Here is a 27956-nt window from a genome sequence, read left to right as displayed (position 1 = left end):
AGCCTGAGTTGCTGAATTCTGCTTGGTTCCTTTTTGTTCTTACAGTATATCGATATGTAGGGGTCAGTCCTTGGTCCTTTGCTTTTTAACTTGTTTATTAATGACCTGGAGGTGGGCATAGAGAGTACTGTTTCTATTTTTGCTGATGACACTAAATTGTGCAAAAAAGTTCCATGCAGGATGCTGCCGCTTTGCAGAGCGATTTGACAAAATTAGATAACTGGGCAGCAAACTGGAAAATGAGGTTCAATGTTGATAAGTGCAAAGTTATGCATTTTGGTAGAAATAATATAAACGCAAACTATCTACTGAATGGTAGTGTGTTGGGGGTATCCTTAATGGAGAAGGATCTAGGGGTTTTTGTTGATAACAAATTGTCTAATTCCAGGCAGTGTCATTCTGTGGCTACTAAAGCAAATAAAGTGCTGTCTTGTATAAAAAAGGGCATTGACTCAAGGGATGAGAACATATTTTTGCCTCTTTATAGGTCCCTGGTAAGGCCTCACCTTGAGTATGCGGTGCAGTTTTGGGCTCCAGTCCTTAAGAGGGATATTAATGAGCTGGAGAGAGTGCAGAGACGTGCAACTAAACTGGTTAAGGGGATGGAAGATTTAAGCTATGAGGTGAGACTGTCGAGGTTGGGGTTGTTTTCTCTGGAAAAGAGGCGCTTGCGAGGGGACATGATTACTCTGTACAAGTACATTAGAGGGGATTATAGGCAGTTGGGGGATGTTCTTTTTTCCCATAAAAACAATCAGCGCACCAGAGGTCACCCCTATAGATTAGAGGAACAGAGTTTCCATTTGAAGCAGCGTAGGTGGTTTTTCACGGTGAGGGCAGTGAGGTTATGGAATGCCCTTCCTAGTGATGTGGTAATGGCAGATTCTGTTAATGCCTTTAAGAGGGGCCTGGATGAGTTTTTGAACAAGCAGAATATCCAAGGCTATTGTGATACTAATATCTACAGTTAGTATTACTGGTTGTATATATAGTTTGTATGTGAGTGTATAGATTGGTTAGTATAGGTTGTGTGCTGGGTTTACTCGGATGGGTTGAACTTGATGGACAATGGTCTTTTTTCAACCCTATGTAACTATGTAACTATGTAACTATGTAGTTGTAGGGACCCATAGGGTAAACATTCCCCTATGGCTGTAAACCCCACTTCCTATTTTATGCTGTTACTGGGCAAAGAGCCATATAACTAGTTTATCCTTTGTACTTATGCCTTATTGGTTATTTGGTTGACCAATCCCTTTACACTCTCAAATAGTGTTTGGCAAAGGGGTGGGTCTACCTCTTTGGCTGCCTCTGGTGTCTCAGGTGGAAGGTCCCAAACCGGTGGCATCCTCTCTTGTTGTCATCAGAGTGTACTACTGCTATAACATCTGCATTTGTGAGTATATGAGCTAACCCTGTGCACTAATTGTCTTTGACAATAAACCAGTTATCATTTGTTCATAAGCAAGAACCTTCTGATCCTTGACCTGCATCAGTATAAGTCTCCACTACAATCCCTAACTCAGTTTATTAATAGGGTTGGCTCTAGGCTGTATTAATTTATCCTTGGACTTACAAAGGATTTCTATAATTTCAAAAACTATACGGTTATGCACAAGGGCATCTCTAGTATTAATTATGACAGTGGCATTGTACATCTTAACTAGCAGTTGTGTAAAGTTCTCCCTAATCCCTAATTTCAGCCATTCTTAATAAGTATAACCACTAAGAAACATCAGATTTATATTTGGAGCTACGCGAGGCACTCCTCCCTTCACCTGTGCCCTCCCCAATTCAATTGATGAATGGCACTGATTTGATTTGTTAGGTCCTAATTATTCTAAAACCTGGCAGGGCCATATTTACCATATAGGCACTGTTTAATTAAAAAGTTAAATTGAGTCTAGTCCAAGAAAAAGCTAATTTCATATTCCCTACTTTAAAAATTAGGGATGTTTTTTAACAGGACTTGACCAAATCCAAGGCCCTAAACTAGACTTGTGGCCACATGAACAAGGAGATTAATTTTTTTTAATAATCTCTTTATTTAACAATTTTTTTACATATTGATTGGTAACAATATTGGTGACATGGGTAACGATACATCTCACTATAAATGAGAAAAGAGGGGTTATGATGGAAATGGATAGTGTATATAGTGAGAGGTGATACGTTGAATCCGGAGAAAGGGGGGCATCCAGGTAAAAGTCAGGGAGAGTCATTTGTATCCGTTATGGATTGGTGTTGGAGTTCTTGTGTTCTGAAAGATGTCCAGGTGTCCCAGATTTCTTGATGTTGGTCAATCGAGTCCGATAATATAGCAGCAAGATAATGCATAGTATGAATATATTCCATTCCGGTTTTTAGTTGAGAAATAAATGTGGGGCCAACCAGTTCAAAGTGATCATCCAGGGTTCTGCAGCTACGAACTGCAGTGTCAATTTGTTCTGGGTTTTGGTTAATTTTTTCGAGGGTAATGAAAATAATGCCAGCTCAGGGTCTGCCGTGATGTCTGTTTGTAACACCTGGGAGATGAGTTGAGACCAAAAAGTTTCCACTATAGGGCAGGACCACGAAGAATGGAAATAGTTTCCTTGCGTTATACAACCCCTAAAGCACATTGGTGAATGGAGATTTTTTTTTAATGTTCATCTTTGAATGTTGTACAGAGTAATATTCTGAGATAATTTGCAGTTGGTCTTTTTTTCTTATTATTTGTTGTTTTTTTTTATTATTTAAATTTTTGTGAAACTCTTCAGTTTGGAATTTCAAGTTATCTGGTTGCTGGGGTTCAAAATACCTTAGCAACCAGGGAGTGGTTTGAAACTTATTTGAAAAATAAGTACAGGTATCGGACCCCTTATCCGGAAACCCATTATCCAGAAAGCTCCGAATTACGGAAAGCCTGTCTCCCATAGACTCCATTATAATCAAATAATTAGGATTTTTAAAATTGATTTCCTTTTTCTCTGTAATAATAAAACTGTACCTTGTATTTGATCCCAACTAAGATATAATTACTCCTTATTGGATGCAAAACAATCCTATTGGATTTAATTAATGTTTTATTGATTTTTTAGTAGACTTAAGGTATGAAGATCCAAATTACGGAAAAAACCCTTATCCGGAATACCCTTGGTCCCGAGCATTCTGGATAACGGGTCCTATACCTGTACTAAAAAGTAGAAATCTGTAAAATTATAGCCTCACAAAGCAGTAGCCGTTTGGCTGCTGGGGTCAGTGACCCCCATTTGAAAGTTGTAAAAAGGTTGAAAAGGAAGGCACATATTTTAAATACTATAAAAAATAAATAATGAAGACCAGTTGAAAAGTTGCTTAGATTTGGCCATTCTAAACACACTGAAAGTTTACTTAAAAGTGAACCACCCCTTTAAGTTACAATTTGTAACCGGTTTAACCAGCAAAAGCTGCATGACCTAGTATTCAGACAGATATAAACATGCGAACAATGGTGCATTGCACAAGGGTTATTCTTGTAACTGTATTCTTTGCTACTTTTATCTCAGGCAAAATTGATACCCACGTTCTGTCTTTAAAGGGAAATATATGTGGTTTAACCAGATTTTATACATATAGCGTACTGTCTTGTGGAATTTATTATAATATTATTTTCTCACTATTTTTTGGAGCCTCATTAGGTAGAATAATAATAAGGGGGAATAATGCAGTTCCCTGCCATTTCTTTTGCACAGCAATGACCCAGTTCTACGACAGAATGGGAACAGTGTGTGTCCTATTTCTTGTGCTGCAAAGAAAAACTGCTTGCTCATGTTTTCTGCTTATTAAACAGACATTTTCTGGTTTGCAGCTTTGTTTTCTGAATTAAGCTTCAGAGGTGAAATAGAATGTGTGTAGAGGTGGCATAACACCATGCCACTGGGTTTTTTATTGTTTAAATGTTTTTTAGTAGCATTATGGTTTGGTAATTCAAATTAGTGAAAGGCTTACAGTTCCTTACCTGTTTTCCAGAAACCTGTTACGCAGAAAGCTCTGAATATCAGAAAGGCCATCTCCCATAGACTATATTGTAATCAAATAATTCACATTTTTTTTTACAAAAAGAGGTTCCTCTTCTCTGCAATTATAAAATAGTACCTTGTACCTAATGGTTACTAAGCTGCATGAATCCAAATTGGTGGCAAAACAATCCTATTGGGTTTATTTATTGTTATGGAAAACCACAGGTCCAGAGGAGTTTGGATAACCGGATGGGGCGGTGCAGCGTGCGATGCAAAACGGCACGACGCAAAACTGATCGCGTACCCCAATCGTTGCGCCCTACGCAGCTGCCTCTTCTGCCTACCCCTAGTTCCGGCCCTGGATAGTATTAACAGGTAGTTTTTCGGGTTTACTATCAGGACCGCCATCAGAAATCATGGGGCCCCTCACATCAAAATTTTCTGCCCCCCCCAATGGCCCCTCCCATCAGTACAAAGGACACACAGACAATGGTAGCCAGGACCCCCTAAAAGATTGGTAGCCAGGGCCCCTTAAAACATGGCCAGTGGAACTGTAAACTTAATCAGGGGACTTTTTCCTTCTTTGTAGTCTTCTTCCTTCTTATGCCTTCTCCGGCAAGATCCTTCCGGGATGGTGCCTCTTCACTTGTGTTCAGGTTGCACCCCATGCGTACTGACATCACACGAACACACGGGGCCACCAATGGATTTCCTGCTGACCACCAATGACAGGGCCGGTAACTGATTAAAGGGGGCCAGAGCTAGAAAACTGTAGCACGCCCCCTTAAAAGCGAGAATCTTCCAGGCCCAGGATGACTGTCCCCCCTGTGCCCCCCTGATGGCAGCCCTGGTTACTATATCCAAGTGCAGCACAAGATGTTTGCCTAAAAAAGTAAGTTCCGGTAGCAGTTATTTTTCCTTGAACAATCATAAAATATATGACATTCCTAAACAATGACACTGCTGTTATTAAAACAGTATATTAGCCCTTGGCTGGGACATGACAAGACAGTCTGCATTCCATGATTGATTGCAATAGCACATCAGATAATGGATGTATCTTTCGTAATGGCCTTCTTTAGTTTATCTTACGTGTGGTGTCAAATGAAACTTATGTTCCAAACGCTTCTGTAACACCAAATACCACTCCTTAGCCAGCTATGTAATGATGAATGAGTGGTTGTATTCTGCTCTTGCAAATGGAGCTGTATAAAGTCACACTGATTGAATGCTTACCTGTCTGACTGATTTGAGAGGAATCAGCACCATTGCTGTTTGTGACATGAAAATACACCAGTGAAAATGCTAATTACCAGCCATCTTGCTGTTAACATACAGAGATTATTATGAAATTTTGGCTTCATGATATTACATTGTAATCAGCTGTGATTCTGGGGCAGCAGCCCGATGCCACCCCCTCTCTCCTGCTCCATGCTTACAACTGTCGGAGCAGGTCCAGAGGGGGCCACATTGCTAGTGCAGAGAGCACTATTTCATTTAAAAAAATGAACAAATAAATAAGGTTGAGGAGACTGCCTCACACAGACAAAAGCAAACAAAAGGAATTCTGGGAATGAAAATTCAGCTCTTAAAGTTACCAGAGGTGGTTCTTTGCGCCCTAGGCAACATGGCTGGCCACCCCCTCCCCCCGCGTGTGCGTGAACAGGCGAATGAACGCGCAAATGTGTGTCATTTAGGGGGGAGCGCAGCATGTAAAGTGCTCCTGGGGGAGCTTAGGAAATCAGCGGTGGGGGAAAGAAATCCCGGACTAGGAGTTGGCAACAGAGGTAACTGCCTAGTGCCCTGTCACTGTAGCGCCCTAGGCAGGTGCCTCTTTTACCTACCCCTAGTTCTAGCCCTGCTGCCACTTGAGGCAAGGTTCTCACCTTGCCTCGTGGCAGGAGCAGCCCTGATTGTAATCAAACATCTGGGGGGGATACTGCCTGTTTAGTTCTCTGATCGAAAAACTTTGTTTAAAGCAGTGCTGTCCAACTGGCGGCCCGTGACCCCCTCTGTGTGGCCCCCCACCTGTCTGGCTGCTTTGATGGCTTACTCTTGTGTAAGCTTTAAATGGTATCAGTACTGAGATTAACTGCCCCCCTGCATGGTTCACACCTCAGATTCAGGCTGTAATCCCCCTGTATTGTTTAAAAATGTAATCCCCTGTGGTTTTCACACCTTTTAATCCCGACATTGTTCACCCCCTGCATTGTTCACACCTCAGGCTCAGGCTGTAATCACCCACATTGTTCCCCTGTTCACACCTCAGACACCCACAAATAAACCCTGCACACTACAAAAAGAACATATACTGAGGTGGTACTGCAATTAAAAAGTTTTTTAATATATAGTTATTGTGCAGACTGTAGGAGCAGTGCCAGCATTGTGTCACTGCATACTGCCTGTGTGGGCCATACACACAGGCAGCATAGGGCAGGCAGAGTATGGCACACACAGGCAGGATAGGGCAGGCAGAGTATGGCACACACAGGCAGGATAGGGCAGGCAGAGTATGGCACACACAGGCAGCATAGGGCAGGCAGAGTATGGCACACACAGACAGGGTAGGAAAGACAGAGTATGGCACACACAGGCAGGGTACAGTAGACAGAGTATGGCACATACAGGCAGGGTAGGAAAGACAGAGTATGGCACACACAGGCAGGGTAGGAAAGACAGAGTATGGCACACACAGGCAGGGTAGGACAGACAGAGTACGGAACACACACCCAGGATAGGGCAGACAGAGTATGGCACACACAGGCAGGGTAGGAAAGACAGAGTATGGCACACACAGGCAGGGTAGGAAAGACAGAGTATGGTACACACAGGCAACATAGGGCAGGCAGAGTATGGCGCACACACACAGGCAGGGTAGGGCAGGCAGAGTATGGCACACAGGCAGCACAGGGCAGGCAGAGGATGGCACACACAGGCAGGTTAGAGAAGGAAGAGTATGGCAGGTTTTTGCTGTACTACAACCATTAATATGGGTATGGTCATGTGATAACAGGGGTGTGGTTTCAAGTGGGTGTGGTTTAAAAGGGGAGTGGTCAAAACTGGCTTCCATTATCGGCACTCCACCACGTAGGCCGGAAAAATTCCGGCCCTCGGTACCACAGAAGTTGGACAGCACTGGTTTAAAGCTTCCAGCTCAAGTTGCAGAAACACAGAACATGGAGCCAGATTTACATAGATTAGATTCTCATTGGAGGATTCCTTTGCATACTAATTGAGACAATAGCCCAATAGAGCTGGACAAAGGTTTTATTGTGCAATATTACTTTAAGCATTCAACTCTGATGTTGCTGGAGTACAGCTCCCAGCATGCTTAAACCATTGACAAAATGATAGTACATGCTGTAATTTGTCATCCATGTTTACATCCCCTTTAACCAAGAGATGATCAGTCAGATAGTAGCAATGACGTAGCAATGACGTGGATGCAGGATTTGTGGGATTTGGCCAAATCCCAGCATTTTTGGAGGCTTTAGACTTGGTCATTAGGGGTTGGATTTAGTAAAATACCGAGTTATGCTTTCCTTTGCAGGGAACAGATCTGAACCTGTTGCTTTTTCAGCCTGGATAAAGAGAGCAGTTCCACTATCTAACAAGCACATACTGTACAGCATTGTCAGAGATGAAGTGAAAAATGTAGTAGTTTTTCAGAAATGTAGTTGGTTCCTTTTGTAAAGAATATAAATAATTAACAATAAACAATGAACAATCCTTGGTAGCTCTTGTGCAGTATTAGCCATGAAATAAAAATTAGGGCAGCTAACATGCCAATCTGGCTGAAGGGCTTCCTGTTCCGCATCTCTAACTTCAATGATGTAATTACTGGACTTATTATGATTATCACTGGTATGGCATATGATGAAATGTTTAAAATTTCAATTCTAAAATGGATTTTTTTCCAAAATGGAATTATAAGCAGCATCAGTGCATAATGGATACACTATACACATACATTAACATTTTTCAGTTGGCTGAAATTTGTAATTGTATTTGTTACTGGTGATGCTATTATAATCTTATTATACAAAAGAGCCATGAATATCCTATAAATGATATCCTTATAAACAGTACTTGCTGATGTCATCAGTTATAATCAGTGCTTAGTGAGGTCATTTCTGTCACATGACTTACTGTGTATATTGGAAAATATGAAGATATAGGAAGTCACCTTAGAGTTTCATGATATGTATAAAAGCATACGCCTTTCGTGCTGTACTTTTACATGGTCATGGAACTCCTTAGTGACTGGTAATAATATCCTTATATTTTACAATAGGGAATATATTATTCATTATATTAGAATATATATAGAAGCTGAAGTGGCTGCATTCTAAATATTATATAATAGAGCAGACAGACCTAGAAAGATACTCAACAATACATAGGAGTTTCAATCAATACACTGCATAAAAACATCCAACAAAATAGTTTAGGATGTTCTATTGGAAATATATGTGGCTACTAAGGTGGCCTCTCATAATAAGATGAAAAAGGTAACTTTTGTTATCTGTTGCCTTGCCTGGCTATACAGAGCCCCTAGCAGACTTAATCAAAACCCACCCACACATTTCTGGACTTATTGCACCACCAGTCCTGCCCCTGATATTAACTTGGTGCCCTGAACATAAATACAAGGGCAGGTGAGGCACCCCCATATTTCCTGGATTTAGTTAAGATGACACTATCACTGGTAAGCTGGCCATACATGGGGCAATAAAGGCTGCTGACTTGGTCCTTCTAATTTTGTCTGGTCTCATATAAAAATGATGAAAAGAAAAGTGACTAGTTAAGAGTTCAAGCTTGAGTTATTTGGCACTGGATGTGTAATGTGATGATACTGGTATTGCTGAACATGGCTGAATGAGTCACATGATTGGGCTGTAAATATAGGAGACAATACTTTTTTGAGGGAGAAAGGGTAAATAAAATAGGAAGGGAGTATGTCTATATGTTTGTTTGATTTGAAGGAACACGTTGTAGTGAGAATTAGTGATTTAAGGCTGAAGCCATGTGGGCAGAGGTTCAAATCTGCAACAGGTAAAAGACAGCTACCTTTACACCAACATTATCTATTTAATAGTGAAATGAAATGATACATTATTATTGTTATTACTACCTAGTTTGTAGCATCCAGGTTTATGAATGTAAAAGCTTCAGTTTGCCTATTTTTATAAAAACATGAAAAAGACAATTGTCATTTGTAATGGAAAGTTTTTAATCAACTTGACAAATAAAAACAAAATGAAGGAAATGGAAGCAGCATTATTGTCTAATAACTTAACAGTTGAGAATCAATATCCAAGTGTTTCGGACTTTGCAAAAAGTTCCTGAGATGCATATGTTTGGTATCCAGCAGGCCTTCCATGCATTACCCCGAGGGGTTGATTGTCCGTCCCATTTTGTAAAACGTCACCAATCTTTACAAAAGCAAATTATAGGTTTCTAAAGCACTAAATTAATATTTTTCTGGAATTCATAATGTTATGTCATAAAGTTATATATTATTATAGCCTAATGAAAATAAAAATGCATATTATTGCTTTTTGCAATGACTTTGCATCCTATTGCTATCTTGGGTAACGTCACTGGGATATACAAAACTTTTGTGATACTGATTAAGACAATTTGGTATCAATGTGCATTTTGCTAGGGTTTTTGACACCTGGCCTTAGATTCTCTAGCTATTGTGAGAAACATGAAATTGTAGATGCATCTGAAAGCCCAACTTAAAGGTCAGTTAGGGTAAGATTTATAGTAATTATGAATGTGCTATTCTAGATATTGAAGCTATGACTAAATGAAATACACTGGTGTTTCCCTATACTAGTTTACTATATATTTACTCACTTTATGAACTAACTAACAAATGTTAGACCTTCAAAAAGGGACCTTGGCCAAAGATTGGACCTTCAAGTGGGATTTCAAATAAAACTTGTTGACAACTGCTGTCACAAAATGGCACAGGAAGAATGCATGTGAAAACATCTTTATAGACATATACAGTTTCTGCAAAGCGGCACAAGGTTGTTTCTTGAACAACTGAATTTTACAGCTTGAAACCAATAAAGTACAGTGAATTAACCATTGCAAGCATGTAATGCTAACAATCTTGGCTATGCTTTACCAAGCTGCCTTTTTGCAGACCACTTTTTCTATAATATATATTTATGTGACTGTCAGCACAGCTGACTTGTCTGTGTATAAAATACTACATCTATCAGCTTGCATACCGGTTTATCAGCTGTATATAAAATCTTACCATAATGTTTGTCTGTTTCCAAACTGAAATATGGAGCCAAACCATGTAAAGACTGGAGCTTTATACAGTATCTGTGAAATGAAATCTCTCCAAGAATGTGCAAGTTGGGCAGTGTGTCTAAGATATTTCTGGGTTCAAACACCCATGGTTACCCCCATATCAACAGGAAATGTCAGCTAAGTATTTGCTGTTGCATATCTGTGACACAATTGATTGTACAGTCATCAAGCAATAGAAATGGTTGTTTTCTCACATCGTCACATACTGCTGGTATTCACAAGTCAGAGTCCTGAACTAACTTTAGTTGTGAACCATAAAACCATTTCATTTGATTTTCCCAAGGTGAAAAACACATCTACTGTCACCGATTCTCCAACTGTATGTCAGCTGGAATTGATGCTATTGATGTGGGCTGACTTGTGATGCTGCTGTTACATCGTGTGCTTTGGTTGGCTGTTGCGGTTTTGGTGCTTTTCATCTTGAGCTCCCTTTCTGTCCTTGTGCGTCTGTTATGGTTGACAAGGAACACAAACCACATGTTAGCAAACCAAAGAGACTTCATTGTGATAATATAAACTGGTACTGCTGCATTGATATAAATCCAAATTAATTTTAGGTTTATGGCTTTGTACTGCACCTAAATGTGCAGATGGAGCATCACAAAATGACCTGGATACTGCTGGGTTCCCATTCAATGGGGGAATCTCAGAACTGCTTCCATATCTGACACATTTATTAAGTGCAATGTTTGCTATGGGTCCAGAAACTAATCAGCAGGAAGCATTACTAGTCAACTGTTTAAATGCAGACATCTAATTGGTGTGATGTCTGGGCAATCATTCCATCTCTTGCATCATAATTGCAACTAGGGCATTAGTGAATGAAAATTAGTAAAGCTTTCTGCTCCTCTTTTGGGATTATATCAAGTTAAAAAGATAGAGCTACACATAATCCCATATTGGAAATACAGGTATGTACAGACTAATAGCAGTGTAAATGGGTGAGTAAATGGCACTGAATGAGGAATATGATGCCATTGGTACCGCTATACAGTACATGGTCAATGTGCCACATGGGAAGTAAATACTAAAGGCAATAGCATGTTTGAAGGAACAGGGTAAATAGAAAAGCAAGAGGAGGTGTGTGTATGTTAAGCATAATATGAAATCCAGTATAAAAGAATAAGCTGTAGTGTAAATTAGTGATAAGGCCACATGTACAATATTAACAGATTTATAGGGGCTATTCACCCACCCAAAATGTAATTTTAATCAACTTTCCAATACATATTAATTAAAGAACTAAACCCACACTTTCTGCATTTTACAATATTTATATAACAGCTAATAAGGATGCTGATATTAGTTATAATGTATTTGTATTAGTACTGTATGTTTTTATGTGATGAAGTTTAAGGATATGTTACATATATTTTATATACATATTCACTGGAAAAATCTTGCTAAAAGCTTTTAAAGCGTACACCCATGTGACAGGTTACCTAATGGAAAATGACATTTCACCGTTTCCATTTTAGTAATTCTAGTGCATTAACTTACCTATTGTACATCTTTAGGGTAACCAGAACCAGTGAAAAGATGATAATTACGCCAATAACAATGGCAGCAACTATTGCCCCAGCACCTGCAAAAAAAATTGAGATAAGCTAGCATTTGCCTTAAATACATAATAGTTTCATGTTATTCAGGTTTTACAGAAAAAAAATTGTAGAAGAAGAAATTGAAATTTATGAAAGCATTTCATACACTGACTGGACAATTTATTGTGAGAATACCCTGGCCATATGTAGACTGGCCCATTCACTGTAGTACCCACAAGCCCATTCATTCTAAGACAGGTTGTCATCAACTCCCTTAGGCTAAAAGGCTTACACTTTGGGTGAACCCAATCATTGCAAAACACATGGACTGACCCGTTTCATTGTGAAAGGGACACGTTTATCATCAAACTGTGGAAATATCATACAGGCTTCTCCCTAGAAGTTCAATGTACGATTGTGATTTCATGCCACTGAAATCCACTACAAGATCTCCACTTACTTTGATAAAGAATTTGTTCTTGTGACTTTGCTGTAGTATTTGTTGGAGATACAGTTGTGTTCATTAATTGAGGAGTCGTTGCCATGACAACTGTAACAACAAAAATGGAAAGATAACATTGAAATCCCAGGAAAAACAAATTGTGTGTTTATTTATACATTCAGACATGCAACTCCTAGAATTTGAGAACATTTTATTGAACCTGGAGTTCAAATGTTAATACCTCTGTACTTAAAACTGGTTATTATTATTATTAATGTAAATATCTGTTTCAGTTGCCAAGCTGCCACTTAAAATGATCTTTGCCACCGATCAGGTGACCCAAATCAGGCTGATATCAATGTTCAGTATTAAGTCTGCTGATATCTCTATGTGCATTATTGTAACAGCTTGTGCCAAACCTAGATTAGAGTGAAACTAAGATACAAAATTAATCCTGCTAATGAACAAAATAACTGTTATGAGCAATTGGATTATTGACAAAATCCCCTCGATTACAGAAGGTAATGTATACGCATTGCACAGATATGCACAGATAGGGGGGACACAATGTAGGCTCACACTACTGCAAGTAATGTAATGTAAATAAACATACATGATCTGCCCCTTCATACATGTGTACAAAGATTCATGGAAATAGCACTATGGGGTTAATGAAACCACACTGCCTAAGGCTTAGAGGGGCGTAAAGCAAAGAGAGAAGCAGAGGGAATGATATGAGAAGTCCCGGTAGGAAATGAGAGCCATTACAAACAAAAGCATGGTATAAGCCATAGATTGTGAGGAATAGTATGTGGTGCATAGAAGGCTATGAATGGGAAGGTTTATAGACTGTGAGGAGCTGAAGCTGGAATACTGAAGGTCAGCAGGACTAGGGCGAGTATGCTAAATAGGAAATGGGCACCGTTTCTGGAATGAGCGAGAGACTTGGATTTGGCTAGGGAAGATAAAATGACAACAGAGATTTTATTCACAAGTATAATAATATAACATAATACTCTTATTACTCCAAATATATTATTTCGCTAAAAGCATTTATTTTATCATTAATGATAATAATTTAAAATATAATTACAATACAGCATAGTGCATTGTTTCAGGTACAAATACCCATGCTATTTATGACACTATCCCTTTAGGTATTATGCTAAGATATAAAGTTAGGGCACTGATTCAGATAAAGTACAAAAGGTTTGCAAAATAAGCAACTATTAAACAATAACAAATATATAAGTTTCAAGAGAGGGTAGGATTTTTTTAGCAAGACGGAAAATACTGGAATAATGAAAATAGATCCAGGGACTGGTTCAATTGCCGTTGGAATTTTTTTTAAATTTCTGAGATCTGAGTTTTGAATTTTATAGGCATATGTTTTTTGTCAGCCTCAGCTACCAGGTCCAGGCTATGATCCAAAATAGGCCATAGCTTTTCAAGTACAGAGAAAAAGCCCCCAACAGCCCACTAAATAGTGACTGTCTATGGCAAGAATCCCCAACCTTTTTAACCTGTGAGCCACATTTAAGTGTAAATAGAGTCGGGGAGCAACACAAACATGAAAATTGTTCCTGGGGGTGTCAAATAAGGGCTATGATTGGCTATTTGGTAGCCCCTATGTGGACTGGCAGCCTACAGGAGGTTTAGGTTGGCAGTACACCTGTTATTATGCTATTATGCAACCACAATTTCCCTTCAAACCAGCAATCTTAAAATAACTACCTGCTTTGAGGCCACTGGGAGCAACACCCAAGGGGTTGGTCAGCAACATGTTGCTCCTGAGCCACTGGTCGGGGATCACTGATCTATGGCATCTTACAGCAGCCCCTCTGGCATTTGCCAGAATCCACAGATTGTCATTCTGGGCCTGGTAGCTGATATGTTGCCATGTTATGTAACTCAGTTCTCACAGTGGCAAAACATAATCATGCATTTTCTATACCAGTCATAATACCCTGTGATAAATATTTAGATGTTAATATATATTCTGTAAAATTCATGTAGAGATCTCAGTATTTTTCACCTATGCATATGCTTGAATGCATGAAACCTGACAAATACTTGAAGGGGCTTCAAACCCAGGGGCACTCCTGCCATGAAGCAAGAGGAGAATATTGCTTCGGACAACAGTGCCCCACAGGCTACCAGGGGTGGCAAAAAGCCACTCCGGTTACTTTAAGAGCAGAAAATAGGAATTTCTGCTCTCTCTCTCTCTGTGCCCCCCCCCCAACCCGTTCCGAAGCACTGAATTACAGGCCCCCAGGGGCAGCATCAGAAAGTCTGCCTCAGGGCAGCCAGGGACGCAGAACCACCCCTGTATAAACACTCCATAAAACTGTACTGCTGTGCCCTCTATTTTTGTATGGTAGATGACCAAAAACTTCATTACAGATGCAAGAGCATTCACTAATAAGAATGCTACTTACTAGCACTATTATAAAGAAACAAAGATATGCACACATACAGCTCCCATGGCAGAATTCTTATGCCAATACACACATTACTCAAACACAAGTTCAATCCTGTAATTGGAATGAATACGTTTTATATTTAAATCTTGTATGTAACTTTGTAAAAATATGTATTAATCACTTTATAACCTTTATAACCAATCCCTTGCAGCATAACAGATGTGCTTTTGATTGTAAGATGCAGATACAAAGACACAGTTCTTTTTTTTTTTTTTTTTTTTTTTGCAATAACCTCAAAATTGTACTTCTTAATGCCAAACAACTTTGGTTTTACTTTGTGTAAAATGTTTGCAAGAGAAATTTAAGGCCTCTTAGATTCTGGCTTTTCATCAGTATAAATATTTATATCCCCATAACCTGATGAAGGGAGTCATTGTGTGTATCCTGTACGCGGCCTGCTGACAGCATGGGACTTCAGAAACCATCTCTGCGCTATGTTAAGGGGTCAGTGTTTTTGCCCCACAGCTCAAGTAGATAAATAATCTTTCATCCACAAATCAATAGATTCTAGATCACATGTGAGAATGCTGGATTCTGAGCAGAGCAGAGTGCTGTAAAGTGACTGTGACAGACAGGTGGCTGAAAATATCATCTCACTTGCGCTATCTATTCATTAATATGAACGTACCTACACTTTATTTGCAATGCTACATTCCTGTTTAAACGCCAATAAGTGGATTTGGTTTCTTAATAGGGCTGACTGAGGGAGTCATTAGACCAGTAAAATACATGGAAGGAAGGCTGGTGAGAGCAGAGCCAGGTCATATAGGGAGATGTCAAGTTGTAAAAATACATTCATAATTCAAAATAGCCATCTTTCTAAAATTCAAAACAGTATTTATATTAATATTTACTTATACCAAGGACTTTACAAGGGGCTACCAAGATTAAATATACTTTAAAAGAGTATAGGGAGAGGGGCATTATAGGCTAATAATTACCAGTGCAAAATGGCTGTGGGTCAATTCAATGGGAATGCACTGCAAGTAGAGGAGATTTTGTACAAAACCACTTGCCCACCATGCCACTGCCTTTAAATAGTTCTGTGCCATGAAAGTGCCATGAAAGTGCCATGAACCCTCTCATTAACTCCATTTAATTCCTCCTTTAATCCCCTCACACTGGTTGTAGTCACGTATTATCCTTCCCATCCCAATTCTGATCTTACCTTTCTTACTTAAACATATTTCCTTCTTGTCTCTGCCTCTTTCAATCCAAAGGGTGTATTTATTAAATGGTAACAAGACAATGCACCATAGAATTTGACAAAAATGAATTCCACAACTTCTAGTGCTTGTATAGGGCATTTGAATTCCCTTAGTAGCACTTACACCCGGGGGTGGTACATGGACTGTTAACACTTTTCCAGACCATGTACAAACTGTCTCTTTGATCCTTAACTCTGAACCATATATTTTAGCCAAACAATCATGTGTGTTTATGGTTCAACGTTGTCTTATTGTGGCGTTGCCAAATAACAAGCTTATTACGACAAACAGTCATAATCATGCCAAGCTACTAGGTTAATTGTATGGAGAGATCGTTCCTCTTACTGCTGTAGTTGCACTGAGCAGTGCTCTGGGGTCTGACAGAACACAATTTTGGCAATGCAGCAGTAATGAAGACACCAGAAGAGGGTACAATGTGCATTTTTCCCTCCTGTGCATTACATCAAATTGCCTTTGGTTATATACTGTATCAATTTGAACCAAGGGAATTACGGTTTGTTGTAAAAACACCATACAGTTTTATTTATATATAGCTCACATATGTACACAAACCTGGCTGCTTGCCTATCGTATCATAACATACAGTTTCATCATACATTCTCTTTGAACTTTAAAAGTGCATAGTTTGCCTTTTCTTGCTTACTTTTTCTTGAGGTTTCTCTATGTACATCCAAACACCGTAGTTTATTTGCATAACTTTCCACCCTTATAAAGTACTACAAATTAAACATTCACACACAAGAAAACATGACAAACTTGAATTTCCATAAATTGTGAAACATCATTTTTACTTACATTTGTACCTGATATTCATGGTAAATTAGCCCCTATTCTAGCTTTATGTATATTACCTGTATCTATATTTAGGAAAAAACTTTGGCAATCATTGATTAGCACACAACTGGCAAACAAAGTCGTTACTGATGGGAACATTTAGAGGAAACTAATATAGAGGAAATTAACATCGGGTGTAGGAAGGGCTATGATAAAGAGTGAGTAACTTCCCTTTATGGCACACATTTTTTAAATGTATATAATACAGGAAGTCACACCCTCAGATACAGGTGAGAATAACTGGTTATCTGTTCACATTCTATAAATGTGAATTCCCTGACATTCTATTATCTTGTGTCACTTCATGTATTCACTTTTTTTCCTTAAGGAAAAAATTGGAGGCCAATCTATAAAATAGCAAACTATAATTTAACTTTTGCAGTGACGCATATCAAAATATCCTTACATCCCTGATATCTAGAATCAAAGCCTATTTCTGAAGAATTAGAGAGTGATTTGATGAAATCCTGTTTAGGACAATCTTGTCTAATGCTCACATGCCATCTCTTCATAGACTTGACAGTGTTCTGTCCCATTCATTTTAAATCACTCTCTCAATTTTGGAATTTCACAGGCTATCTGGTTGCTAGGGCCCCTTTTACCCTATCAAACAGGTAGCTGTTTGGTAGTCAGCAGGGAAATGAAATAGGAGTGTGCCTGTAAAGATAGTTTAAACATGAATTTTTTTTAATTTCTTCAGTTGCTTCGCATGTAAGTCCCCTTGGCTGCCCACTTTGGCACACATTCAGCACACCATTAAGTGCTAAACGCTATTCTTTAAGTGTTAATTGCTAATTTCATGAACCGGCAGCACATGTGAAACAGTTCACATTTTTAAAGAATTAAGGGCCCATTTGCTATTGGTTCGTATTTTTTCTGTTTTCTGGAATCATGGTTTTTAGAGCTAAAATTGTTGGTTTATACTAATTACACCAAAACTCAAAAAAGTGTGATTTATTAAACAAAAAAAACAACTATGCCATCTAAAAGCTGTCAAGATCATGTAGAAGTCAATGGGAGCTGCCCTAGACAAATTATAACAATCTTTATTTAATTCATTGTTTTATAGGTTTTCAAGGTTTTTTTCGCAAAAAAAAATTGTAAGAAAACAAAAAGTTTAAGGTTTTGTTTTTATATTAGGATTTTTTAATTCCAGTTTGTGGTTTTAGTGGAAATTAGTTTTTTTTTCAGAATTTTAAAAAACTAAAGCCACTAAAGAATGTTGATAAATGGGTCTCCCCATAAACCAGTTATTTTAAAACCCCTTGAAACAGCCCAAAATGACATACCTCTCTACACACACTAATGTATTAATATTGGGGACAAATCTAGTATAAGTAAATCTAGAGCAAGTGGACTTGCTGAGTAATTCACTACTCATCCGAGCAGCTTCTTCAGTTCAAATGACTGGTATAAACTCTTCTGCTAATCCAATCACAATGCTGAGTAGCTGTGGGCAACATCACCAGTGATGTCCATCTCCAATGCTAATAAATATGCCCCTCAGTCCTTTCTAGGGTAGATGACGAACTATGCTGCAGAAATGAGTCCTTATCTAATGTAAAGCTCCATGTAGGAGGATAAGTATGTCATTTTAGGGTCTGTTTCAAGATGTTTTAGGGATTTCAAAATAAAAAGGCTTCTTTATCTTTTAATGGATTAAAAGGAAGGTAATTCCGGAATTGCATGACATATGCCCAGTTTGCTACCTCTCCACCCTAAATTCATTCTCTCCACTGAACTCCATAACTCTAGGAAGATACAATTATATACAATTATACATAGGTACTGAACACCAGACCAAATGGTGGAATGTACATTCTGGGACCCCCTATTGCTACATTACTGCTGTTGCATAACAAAATCACAGCTACCAAACTCTATGGCAGCTTCACCTGCTGAATAGATGTCCTTCACTCATTTCTCTTCATTTCTCCCTCCATCTGTGCCTCTCCCTATCTTCAGTTTCCTCGTGTCTCTTTATCGGTGTCCCTAATGCTTCATTTTTTCAAAGGTACTTCCTTGAATAGTGTGTATCATGTGTTGTAGGGCGTTCCCTGAAGTGTTACGTGTCACATGCATTGTGCTTTGCCGTTGTGTTGCAGTGTATGTATGAGGGCAATATTTGCATAGGGTAAAAGAAGTTTCACCTATATATTTAAATGTCACAATTTCATTTTGTTTGCACTCCATGCCTCTTAAACAATTATATCTAGTCCAAACAGGTGACAAGCCACCAATAGCATATGTTTGGATAAAAACATGCATTGTTAGACAATGATTTGAAATAGGCTAATTTGTTCTTGACATGGTAAATGACCATTTTCGAAAAAGCTCTCCACCTGACCAAGCAGGTGGGGAGAGTGTGTGAAACCTGGGTATAAGGTTATATAGGCCCAGACAGGCCAGGAAGCTCCTGTTATAGGTCACACTAGGTGTGACAGATAGTTAGGGCTAACTAGTGAGCAGCTCCTGGCTCTGACAAGGATTGTAGAGGGAGTATTATCCTGGGTGTATTGCTGCCCAGAGTAGGGTTACCAGTGTACAGACCTATAGCTAGATATTGAAGTGCCTAGGTTCCACTGGGTGAGTATAACCTGAAAGCTGGGGGTAACCCATTGTGCCCTGAGGGGAGAGAGTCATTGTGACCAATTGTTGTGAGTATTGTCTGACCTGTGAGATTAACTACCTACACATTGTACCTGTTAATACTTCAATGTGGCTATGTAAATAAACCATTCTTGTTCAACTTTAAGAACCACTGGCATCCATTTCATTGAGAGTTATAGTCACATAACAACCTGGCCTCCAATTCAAGCGAGGGCTCACGCCTGAGATATATGGTGTGGTTTATGGTAAACATTAGCATCTTATTTACCATAAGCTTGCAGTAGTACCCCTCAGCAGCCAACCAGGGGTTTAGAAGGTGAATCAGGCAGCTTGTAGTTATTGACTTTGCTTCATCATAATCCAATTAAGTAATTAATAAGGGAAGAGTTCTTTAATCAACATTGTGTAATGACAATATTTGCTCAGCATTTATCAGGGCCTCCCCTGTCCAAGAATTGCTTAATGAAATGCATATATAGCTTCCTAAGGGCTGTGACAAATTTGGAGATTAGTCGCTGCACGACAAATCTCCCTGAAATGCCATCCCACCAGCGAGAATGTAAGGGAGATTTGTCTAATCTCCCTGTCTGTCACAGCCCTAAAGGTGACCATACACGTAAAGATCCGCTCGCCTGGCGAGATCGTCAAGTGCGCGGATCTTCTCCCGATATCCCCACCTACGGGGATAGCCACCTTTAGGGTGAAGACACACAGAGCTACTAGTAGCAGCTACTTGTCGTGGCTACTAAAATAGACAATTCTGATCATTTACTAATAATTGTCTCTACATGTGTTTTAGTAGAGGCAATTCTCTGTATTGTCTATGGCAGGGGGTTTTCTGGAGTTTAGTAGCCGTGAGAAAAGAACTTCTACTAGTAGCTCTGTGTGTCTTCACCCTTAAATGATAAGTGGGTTGTCATAATGTTGGACTATTAACAGCAGGACAAACTCTCAGTGGGAAAGTCAAATTGAGCCATTGGAGTCACACACACCACAAGGATAGTTGGCACCTATGGTAAAGGTGTAATTTGTGCCCTGTCCCACAGTCCTGTAACATAATTTCTCCCATCTTCAACACAGGCTTGTAGCACAACAGGGGCATTCCCTGTAAGCTAAAGAAGGCACTACCTGCTTTTCTGTGATGGCTCAGAGAATGGAGTATGGAGGCACTTTATGCTGTATAACAAGCAGATAACCAATATATTTATTTTTTCTTCAATTGTCCAACCCCCCAAAGTTTCTAATAAAGCTGCCCCTCCTGCCTACACTTCCCAGAATCCTAATAGAACCTCATCACTCCAGCCTGATAACTAATATTGCCTTGGTGGTTTCCGCTCCCTAAACTACGTAAGCAGTATTTGTAAAAGCACAAATACACACAGCAGAATATATCAAAATTGGATTTTGACAAAACACTCTTTGAAATCAGAGCAAGTTTTGTATGGAAAAGGCAAAACATACATTTCTTTAAAAATAGTACATTTTTATTCATAGAACATAAAAAACCACAACTTTCTGCATCTTTTGTTCTGTTGTATTCAGTGGACTTTTACCTACACACCAGAAAATTTGCAGCCTGACTCATATGAATGAATAGGTAGCTTTCGACTGTTCAAGGTGATTCTGTAAAGATTTGGTTGCTAGGATCCAAATTACCTTAGAACCAATTTTAAATCTGCCAAGAGTTATAAGAAGAGGGCAAATAATTCAAAAACTATACAAAATGAATACTGCACACCAATTGAAAAGTTGATTAGAACCCACCATTCTATAACATACTAAATATTAACCAAAGGTAAACCATCCTATGTGTATAATGGTAAAAAAAAACTTTTGTTTTCTATGTCACCATTGTTTAAATACATTAATTACTTACATATCCAATCCAATCCAATCATTCGGTGGATCAGTGCTTGTACTGGCCATTTTGGCTATCAGTTTGCATAGTCACACTGGCCAATGATCTGCCCATTTGGTCTTTGGGTAGAAAGGGCTAATCTTGCTATGTATAGTCACCTATACATAGATGGATACACAATGTGTATCCATTTTATAAATCAATTATTTAGACTGCAGCATAAAGCTGCACAAACATTAGTTGTCTGTGCTATTCTATAGCAGTCTAATAACCTGGGCCTCCTGGAGCGCTGGGCCATGCTAAGTAGAATGAGGGCCCCATGATTTCCTATTAAAGCTCTGGATAGAACATCTTGTTTGTCCTGGTACAGTGCCTATAGAGAGGGAACTAACACTCAATAAAGCCATAAGAAGTAATACTTGTTCTACAGTGTTGTAACATGACACTTTTGTATTTTACAGAAATGCAAGTAGATGCTACTGTTTCTGAAAAAATAACATTCAGAAGGGTACAGAAAGAGAATTTTGGAGATGATTACTATAAATGCCAGAGATATGAAACCTTTCAAAATACCACCTTCAGTTGCCCGGTCTAAAAAACAGTCGATATTGTCAATATTCTAGCCACATCATAAAGCCTAAAATCTAAAGAGACTATAGAAATATTGAAATGTTTCAAATGTAGACAATGGCTAGACAACTGTATAATGGGTTGTACCTTGCTAATGCAGTATTTATCAGTCTGCTTCTGTTACTATTACTACTCTCTGCATGATAACATGGGGCTTTAGGAAGTCTTTTTATAACAGAAATTATTTTCCTCCTCTAAGAAAAAGAGACTTCTTTATTAACAGCTGGTGAAAGACTGAAGTTTGGCACAGAGTTCAAAGCATTAATATGCTTAGGTTTTATCTGCACATACAATAAATCCTTATTTAAAGGGTAACGGTCTCAATAAAGTATGTCTGAGTGAAAACACGTAGGGGGAGATTTACTAAGGCACGAACGCTTCAAATGCGTCTGAATGTGGTTTTTTCGTAATATGCAGGTTTTTTGCAACAATTTTGTTGCCGTCGCGACTTGCGACAAAATTTTGCGACAAATTCTTATTGTCGCGCCGAGTACGAAAGTTTCGGATTCATTCAAGCTTCAGTATCGTGACTTTCCTTGGGCCAGGTTGGAGCTGCAGAGTGCCACTGAGTCCTCTGTGAGGCTTGCAAAATCATGCAAAGTCGGGTTTTTCCGCTGTTTACGATCGTTCAATACGATAAAGTCGTGACGGCGACTAAATAGTCGCGCAAAATACGATAAAGTTGCGACAGCGTAGAAAAAGTCGCGAAAAATACAAACAAGTTGCAACAGCGACAAAAAAGTCGCGAAATTTTCGTTTCCAATCTGAATTTTTGCCATTCGGGATTCAAATTCGTGCTTTGGTAAATCTGCCCCTAAGTTCTATGGCTTTCAGTAGTCTAGGTGGCAGTGTGTGCCCAATGATAAGCATTTACTCCAGCTATGGTATGTCATATAAGTAAATGGGTAGCTGGCATGTTTACTTTGTAAAATCAAAAGGGTCATGTTGCTAACCCAAACTTTCAGCACCACAAGATGTCATTAGAACAATTTACAACCTGTGAACTCATGAACAGATCCAAACCACATGATTTTATGAACACAACCTTTGTAATCAAACTTTGATAAAATACTTTGGAGATCCCAGTGATCTGTGTAATCTTTATAAAAGGACAGGGGGAGGCCCTATGGAAACACTTAGGGGCAGATTTACTAGTCCACGAACGGTCTGAAGGCGTCTGAATGCGTTTTTTCGTAATGATCGGTATGTTTGTGACTTTTTCGTCGTCGTCGCAACTTTATCGTATGTCCCGCGATTTTTTCTATGACTTTTTCGTCACCGCCGTGAAAAAATCAGATTGTTTTTTCCGCCGTTTACTATCGCTCAATACGAAAAAATCTCGACAGCGATGAAAAAGTCGCACAAAACAAGAAAAAACAAAAAAAGTCGCGCCAAATAGGAAAAACCGCGACGGCGATGAAACAGTCGCAAAATTTTCGTTTCCAATACGTTTTTTTCCCTTTCGGGATTTGGATTCGTGGATTAGTAAATCTGCCCCTTAGATTCAGATTACTTTTTTCACCAAAATTTGTTCTACAATGCCACATGATTATAGGAATCTTAACCTGTTTCTTCAAGGTTGGAAGGTGGGTAACTTCGCCTTCAGCCACTTCTGCTTATGCGCATAGGGTTGCCAAACTGGCATTACAAATGAACTGCCAATGTATTATGTTCCCCACCTCAATCAACGCTTCCAGGAGGCCTTTTCTCTTCTGGCCCTCGCCCATTCCATTGCCATTGCACACCTACCGTTCACAAAACTACATAAGCATAATATCTGTGTGAGCCTTCACTACCGCTCTAATGATTTGCCCTTCTGAAGCATGAAATATAATCCTTAACATATCAGGCAGTATTTTATCTGCTGCACACACTATGAAATGATAAGGCGACTTTCTCAAGGTCAGAGGGAGGAACAACAACCTTTGAAACCTGCATGACCCACTGAGATCCTGTCCTTAACTATAGAAAGTGATATGCAATTAGGTATGGTTTCTCACTCCAGCCAAAAGTAGAACAGTCCCAAAAGCTCTAAATACCGTGTTCAAAAAAGATGATTAATAATATAGAGCCCCACCATGTGATGGAGAAGTCCAATGGAAAAATAGAAAAAATATTATATTGTAGTCAATACAGTATATTATCCATAATGTTATCACCACTGAGAATGTAATGCTTATTATAAATACATACATTGCTTTCTTAAACCATTTCACTATCCCAGGTAAATATCAAATTAAAAGTCCCTTGATACAAATATGTTTTACATAAAAAGCCCTATAATGTGATATAGCTTGAAAGATTCACATAAATTGTTAATTTGTAAAACAAAACTATCCTCCCACACTTGTACTGTACTTGAACATACAATCATGCACGCTCTCTATATGCTCCCCTTGACACAGGTTTAGTACATTTTCTTCTAAGGCAGCATGTGTCTCATTATAATATACGAATGCTGCACAAGGTGCTCCCAAATGGTTATAGTATAGTATATAGTCCTCTGCTGCATGGGGACTTGGCAACTCTCAGCTTAATACGTTATGCCTTGCAGGACTTTTTTTTTATAAATATAAGTTCTGGTGTGCCTCAACTTCTGATATTTAGCCATACACTATCAAATGATAAGGTGACTCTCTCAAGGTCAGAGTGAGGAATGGCAACCTTTAAAATGTGCAAATTCTACTAGAACTGAAAGACACTGGCACTATCCTTAACTGTAAATGAATATGTATCCCTTCCTGCTGATAAGTCAATGCAGGTTGAAATATTCATTACTTTGGAACCCTCTGTAAACTCTAACCACTGCCAGGTCTAGATTATAACCCTGGCATAGCCAGCATATGCTTGTGCCAGCCACATGAAAGAGCTTCTATTTATCCAAACCTTGCAGACCCTTCTTCATTGTCCGTCCGAGGATATTAATTTCTATTTGATAAAGCAGCAGTGAAACCAGCCTGTTATATCTCCCCATAGTGTTATTTTATGTTGGCTTCTCTTCTGGATTGCTGCGCTGAGCAGTGACCTATATAATGGCCAAGAAATAAATGTATCTGGTTCCTTGATGTAACAGACAGCTCATTAATACTGAAAATATCTGTTCAACCAAGCAAAACCATAGCCATCCATTCTGAAATTTATATTTTTTTTATCTCTCGACATCCCACATCTATCCAAACTATAAAAATGTGAAATTTAACAGTTTAAATATGCAACAGTTTGTTTGTTGATCACACATGTTAATAGGTTAAGGGTAGGAAAGGTTTAATATGCTAAAAGTAGGACAAAGTCTGTCTAGCCCTATAAACCTAAAACCAAGAGAGGAGTGCTCCAAAAAATACGTTAATTTAAAAGTTAAAAATGCACTCACATCAAAGCAAATGAATAACAGACTCATCAAAATCTGAAAATCCCCTTCAGCTCCAACATGTTTCACATTCAGCAGAGCTTCCTTCGAAGGTCAAGGGGTACTACACGAATACAATACTTTAAATAGCAATCCATTTAGTTCTTAAGGGTGAGTAATTAACTCTTTTCCTATTGGAAGATACTTAATACACATGTTAAATAAATATCTATACACAATCCTGTTCAATAAGGGAAGATTTATAGGGTCAAAGATTTTGTTACATGGTTTACTAAAGGAGTCATATATATACATTTTAACATGTAAATGTCAATATATTGGTCCACTAGGCCTTTTAAAAAATTTTTAGAACATTAACGGGATCATAAATATTCCAAAGTTGATTAAGAAAAACTCTTAACTCACATTTTGATAAATCTGCCCCTTGCTCCTAGTAAAGTTATGGGTTGCCATCTGGCTGGTATTTTGCTGGCCTGGCTGGTAAAAATTGTGCTTCATGCAATTGTTATTGATAAGGAAAAAAACATCAAAATATAGGAAGGCTGATTTTTTGCAGAAGAGGCAACTCTAGGACAGGTACATCTAGAAAGAACTACAGTAGAACCCCAATTTTATTTTTCCCAGGGGACCACGTTAAAAATTCCGGGAAACCATTAAATCTAGTAAAGAAAAAAACACAGGTTGACTGAACGGGACTGCAACAAAATGGATTCAATTCTGGGAAAACATAAAGTCCGGGGACATAATATCAGGGTTCTTCTGTAGTAGCATACAGGATACTGCATCTAGAAACCATGAGAACTTTAGACAGGGCCGCCATCAGAAATCACGGAGCCCCTCACAACAAAATTTTCTCCCTCCGGCTCCCTTGCGGCTTCCTCCGGCATCCTCCAGCTCCCCCGCCAGCGACTTCCTCTTCCGCGTCCTCGAGATGTGTGCCCGGCTCCCCGCCACATCTGCACCTTTTATATGGTTGCGCCCTGTGCATACGGACACACGGGGCGCAACCAATCAAATTTCCCGCTGGCCACCAATGACAGAGCCCATAGTTCTTTAAAGGAAGATATCGTCCGGGCCCGGCACAACAGTCCCCCCTGTGCCCCCCTGATGGCGGCCCTGACTTTAGGGCTAACTGCCGTGCATAGTTTAATGGAATGCAGATAGAGTATTAGGGATTTGCCTTTGACGTCTTTCTGTTGCATTCTTCCTCCTTTGTCAGCAAACAGCTCAGCTTTAGAACAAAACAGTACTGGGCTGGCAGATGAAGACACATACTGAACTCTCTCTTTCTCTATGAGATCTATGATTGCACACCTGCCAAAACACTCAGTACCTATGACCGAGAGGCAGGCATGGTATTCCTAGATTTACCTTTTTTTAGTCAGACTAGAGATAAAGAGATACCATCAGAAAACAGTCAACACCATCTCAGTGGTTATAGGCAAGACCAAGTTACTCAACAAATGAGAGTAGATAAGAGATAGCACAGCACAGATCCTGTGTAACTCCATTGGTTCTAGTTCCTAGAAACAGTGATTTGGGTTACACACCTACAAGCCTACAATTAGTATTTTATTTAGTTCAATGGGTGTGCTGAAGTTTAGTTTTGTACCTATTATTTACATTGGTTGCCTTTCCCTTTGCCAAGCCTAAAATACTGAAAGAAATGCTTTTGAAAGCATGAACAATAAATACCATGTTTGCTTCATACTTTTGAAAAAAAAAATGTCTTTAATACATGAAAAAAATGGAGTTAAAATTGATGATGTCACCAAGATGCCCATGAGGCCTTTTTTGGAAAAGTGTTCTGTTTTTTGGTGTAATTTTACAAATTGATACTTTTTAGTTATATGGTTTGTAAAACAATGTCATGCTGTAGAGCAGTGCTGTCAAGCTTATTACATGCTGTGGGCCAATTATTTCTAATATAGAAAAGGGCCAGAAAAACTTAAAAAGACAATGCCATATATATATATATATACAAGTTCTTGGAGAAAGGTACCGCTCACGCAGGACTTAGGGTTTCATTTAGATGCTTTATTGAAAAGGCACGACAACTGACGTTTTGGCTGTAACACCAGCCTTTGTCAACTTGTATACATTGTTTTCTTCGGGACTGCATCCAGGCACAACATTTTGTTTTACATGTGAGTGCCGGCTTCCTTTGTGTATTTTATATATATATATATATATATATATATATATATATATATATATATATATATATATTATATATATATATATATAGTCTATGGGGTATTTGAGCAAACTGGGGGCCATAAAAATAATTTGGAGGACCACATGCGACCCACAGGCCTCCAATTGGACAGCCCTGCTGTAAAAGATAAACTTTTCCTCCCTTATGAATTAAGCCAGATAACTACCTTCTTAAGGAAATTACTATCTGCATAATTAAATCTTGTTTTATCCCATCTTATCTGATAATACTGGACTGGAGGAAGTCAGCATGAATTCTTGCACTGAGAGGAAGACACTAAAATACCCCTTCCTTTTACTTTGCATGTGAACAGGCCACAGGATGGGTGTTCATATGAAAATCAATGTTCAATACACACAATGATATTTTCTATTTATAATTTGAAAGTACAGTAATTATATTGTGAAGACTGGGGAGCTACAACAAAA

General features: G+C 38.8%; 1 protein-coding gene across 3 annotated transcripts in view; it reads right to left on the bottom strand.

The window, feature by feature from the left end:
* Positions 1 to 9189: 9189 nt before the first annotated feature.
* ncmap (non-compact myelin associated protein) overlaps positions 9190 to 27956 on the bottom strand; it is a 37052-nt gene continuing 18285 nt past the window's right edge. For 2 of the 3 annotated variants that reach the window (XM_031896924.1, XM_031896923.1), the window contains exons 2-4: positions 12318 to 12407; positions 11817 to 11901; positions 9190 to 10763 (exon numbers count right to left, since the gene is read on the bottom strand). In XM_031896924.1, the coding sequence (XP_031752784.1) occupies positions 10619 to 10763; positions 11817 to 11901; positions 12318 to 12402 (315 nt within the window). In that variant the 5' untranslated portion in view covers positions 12403 to 12407 and the 3' untranslated portion in view covers positions 9190 to 10618. Of the gene's footprint in view, positions 10764 to 11816; positions 11902 to 12317; positions 12408 to 18740; positions 18825 to 27956 lie in introns of those variants that run through there. The other variant, XM_031896925.1, reaches the window with a different exon arrangement.

Source organism: Xenopus tropicalis, chromosome 2 (assembly GCF_000004195.4).
Source record: "Xenopus tropicalis strain Nigerian chromosome 2, UCB_Xtro_10.0, whole genome shotgun sequence".
NCBI lineage: Eukaryota > Metazoa > Chordata > Amphibia > Anura > Pipidae > Xenopus > Xenopus tropicalis.
The sequence above is the reverse complement of the archived record's forward strand: the minus strand, read 5'-3'. Positions and strand labels throughout refer to the sequence as shown.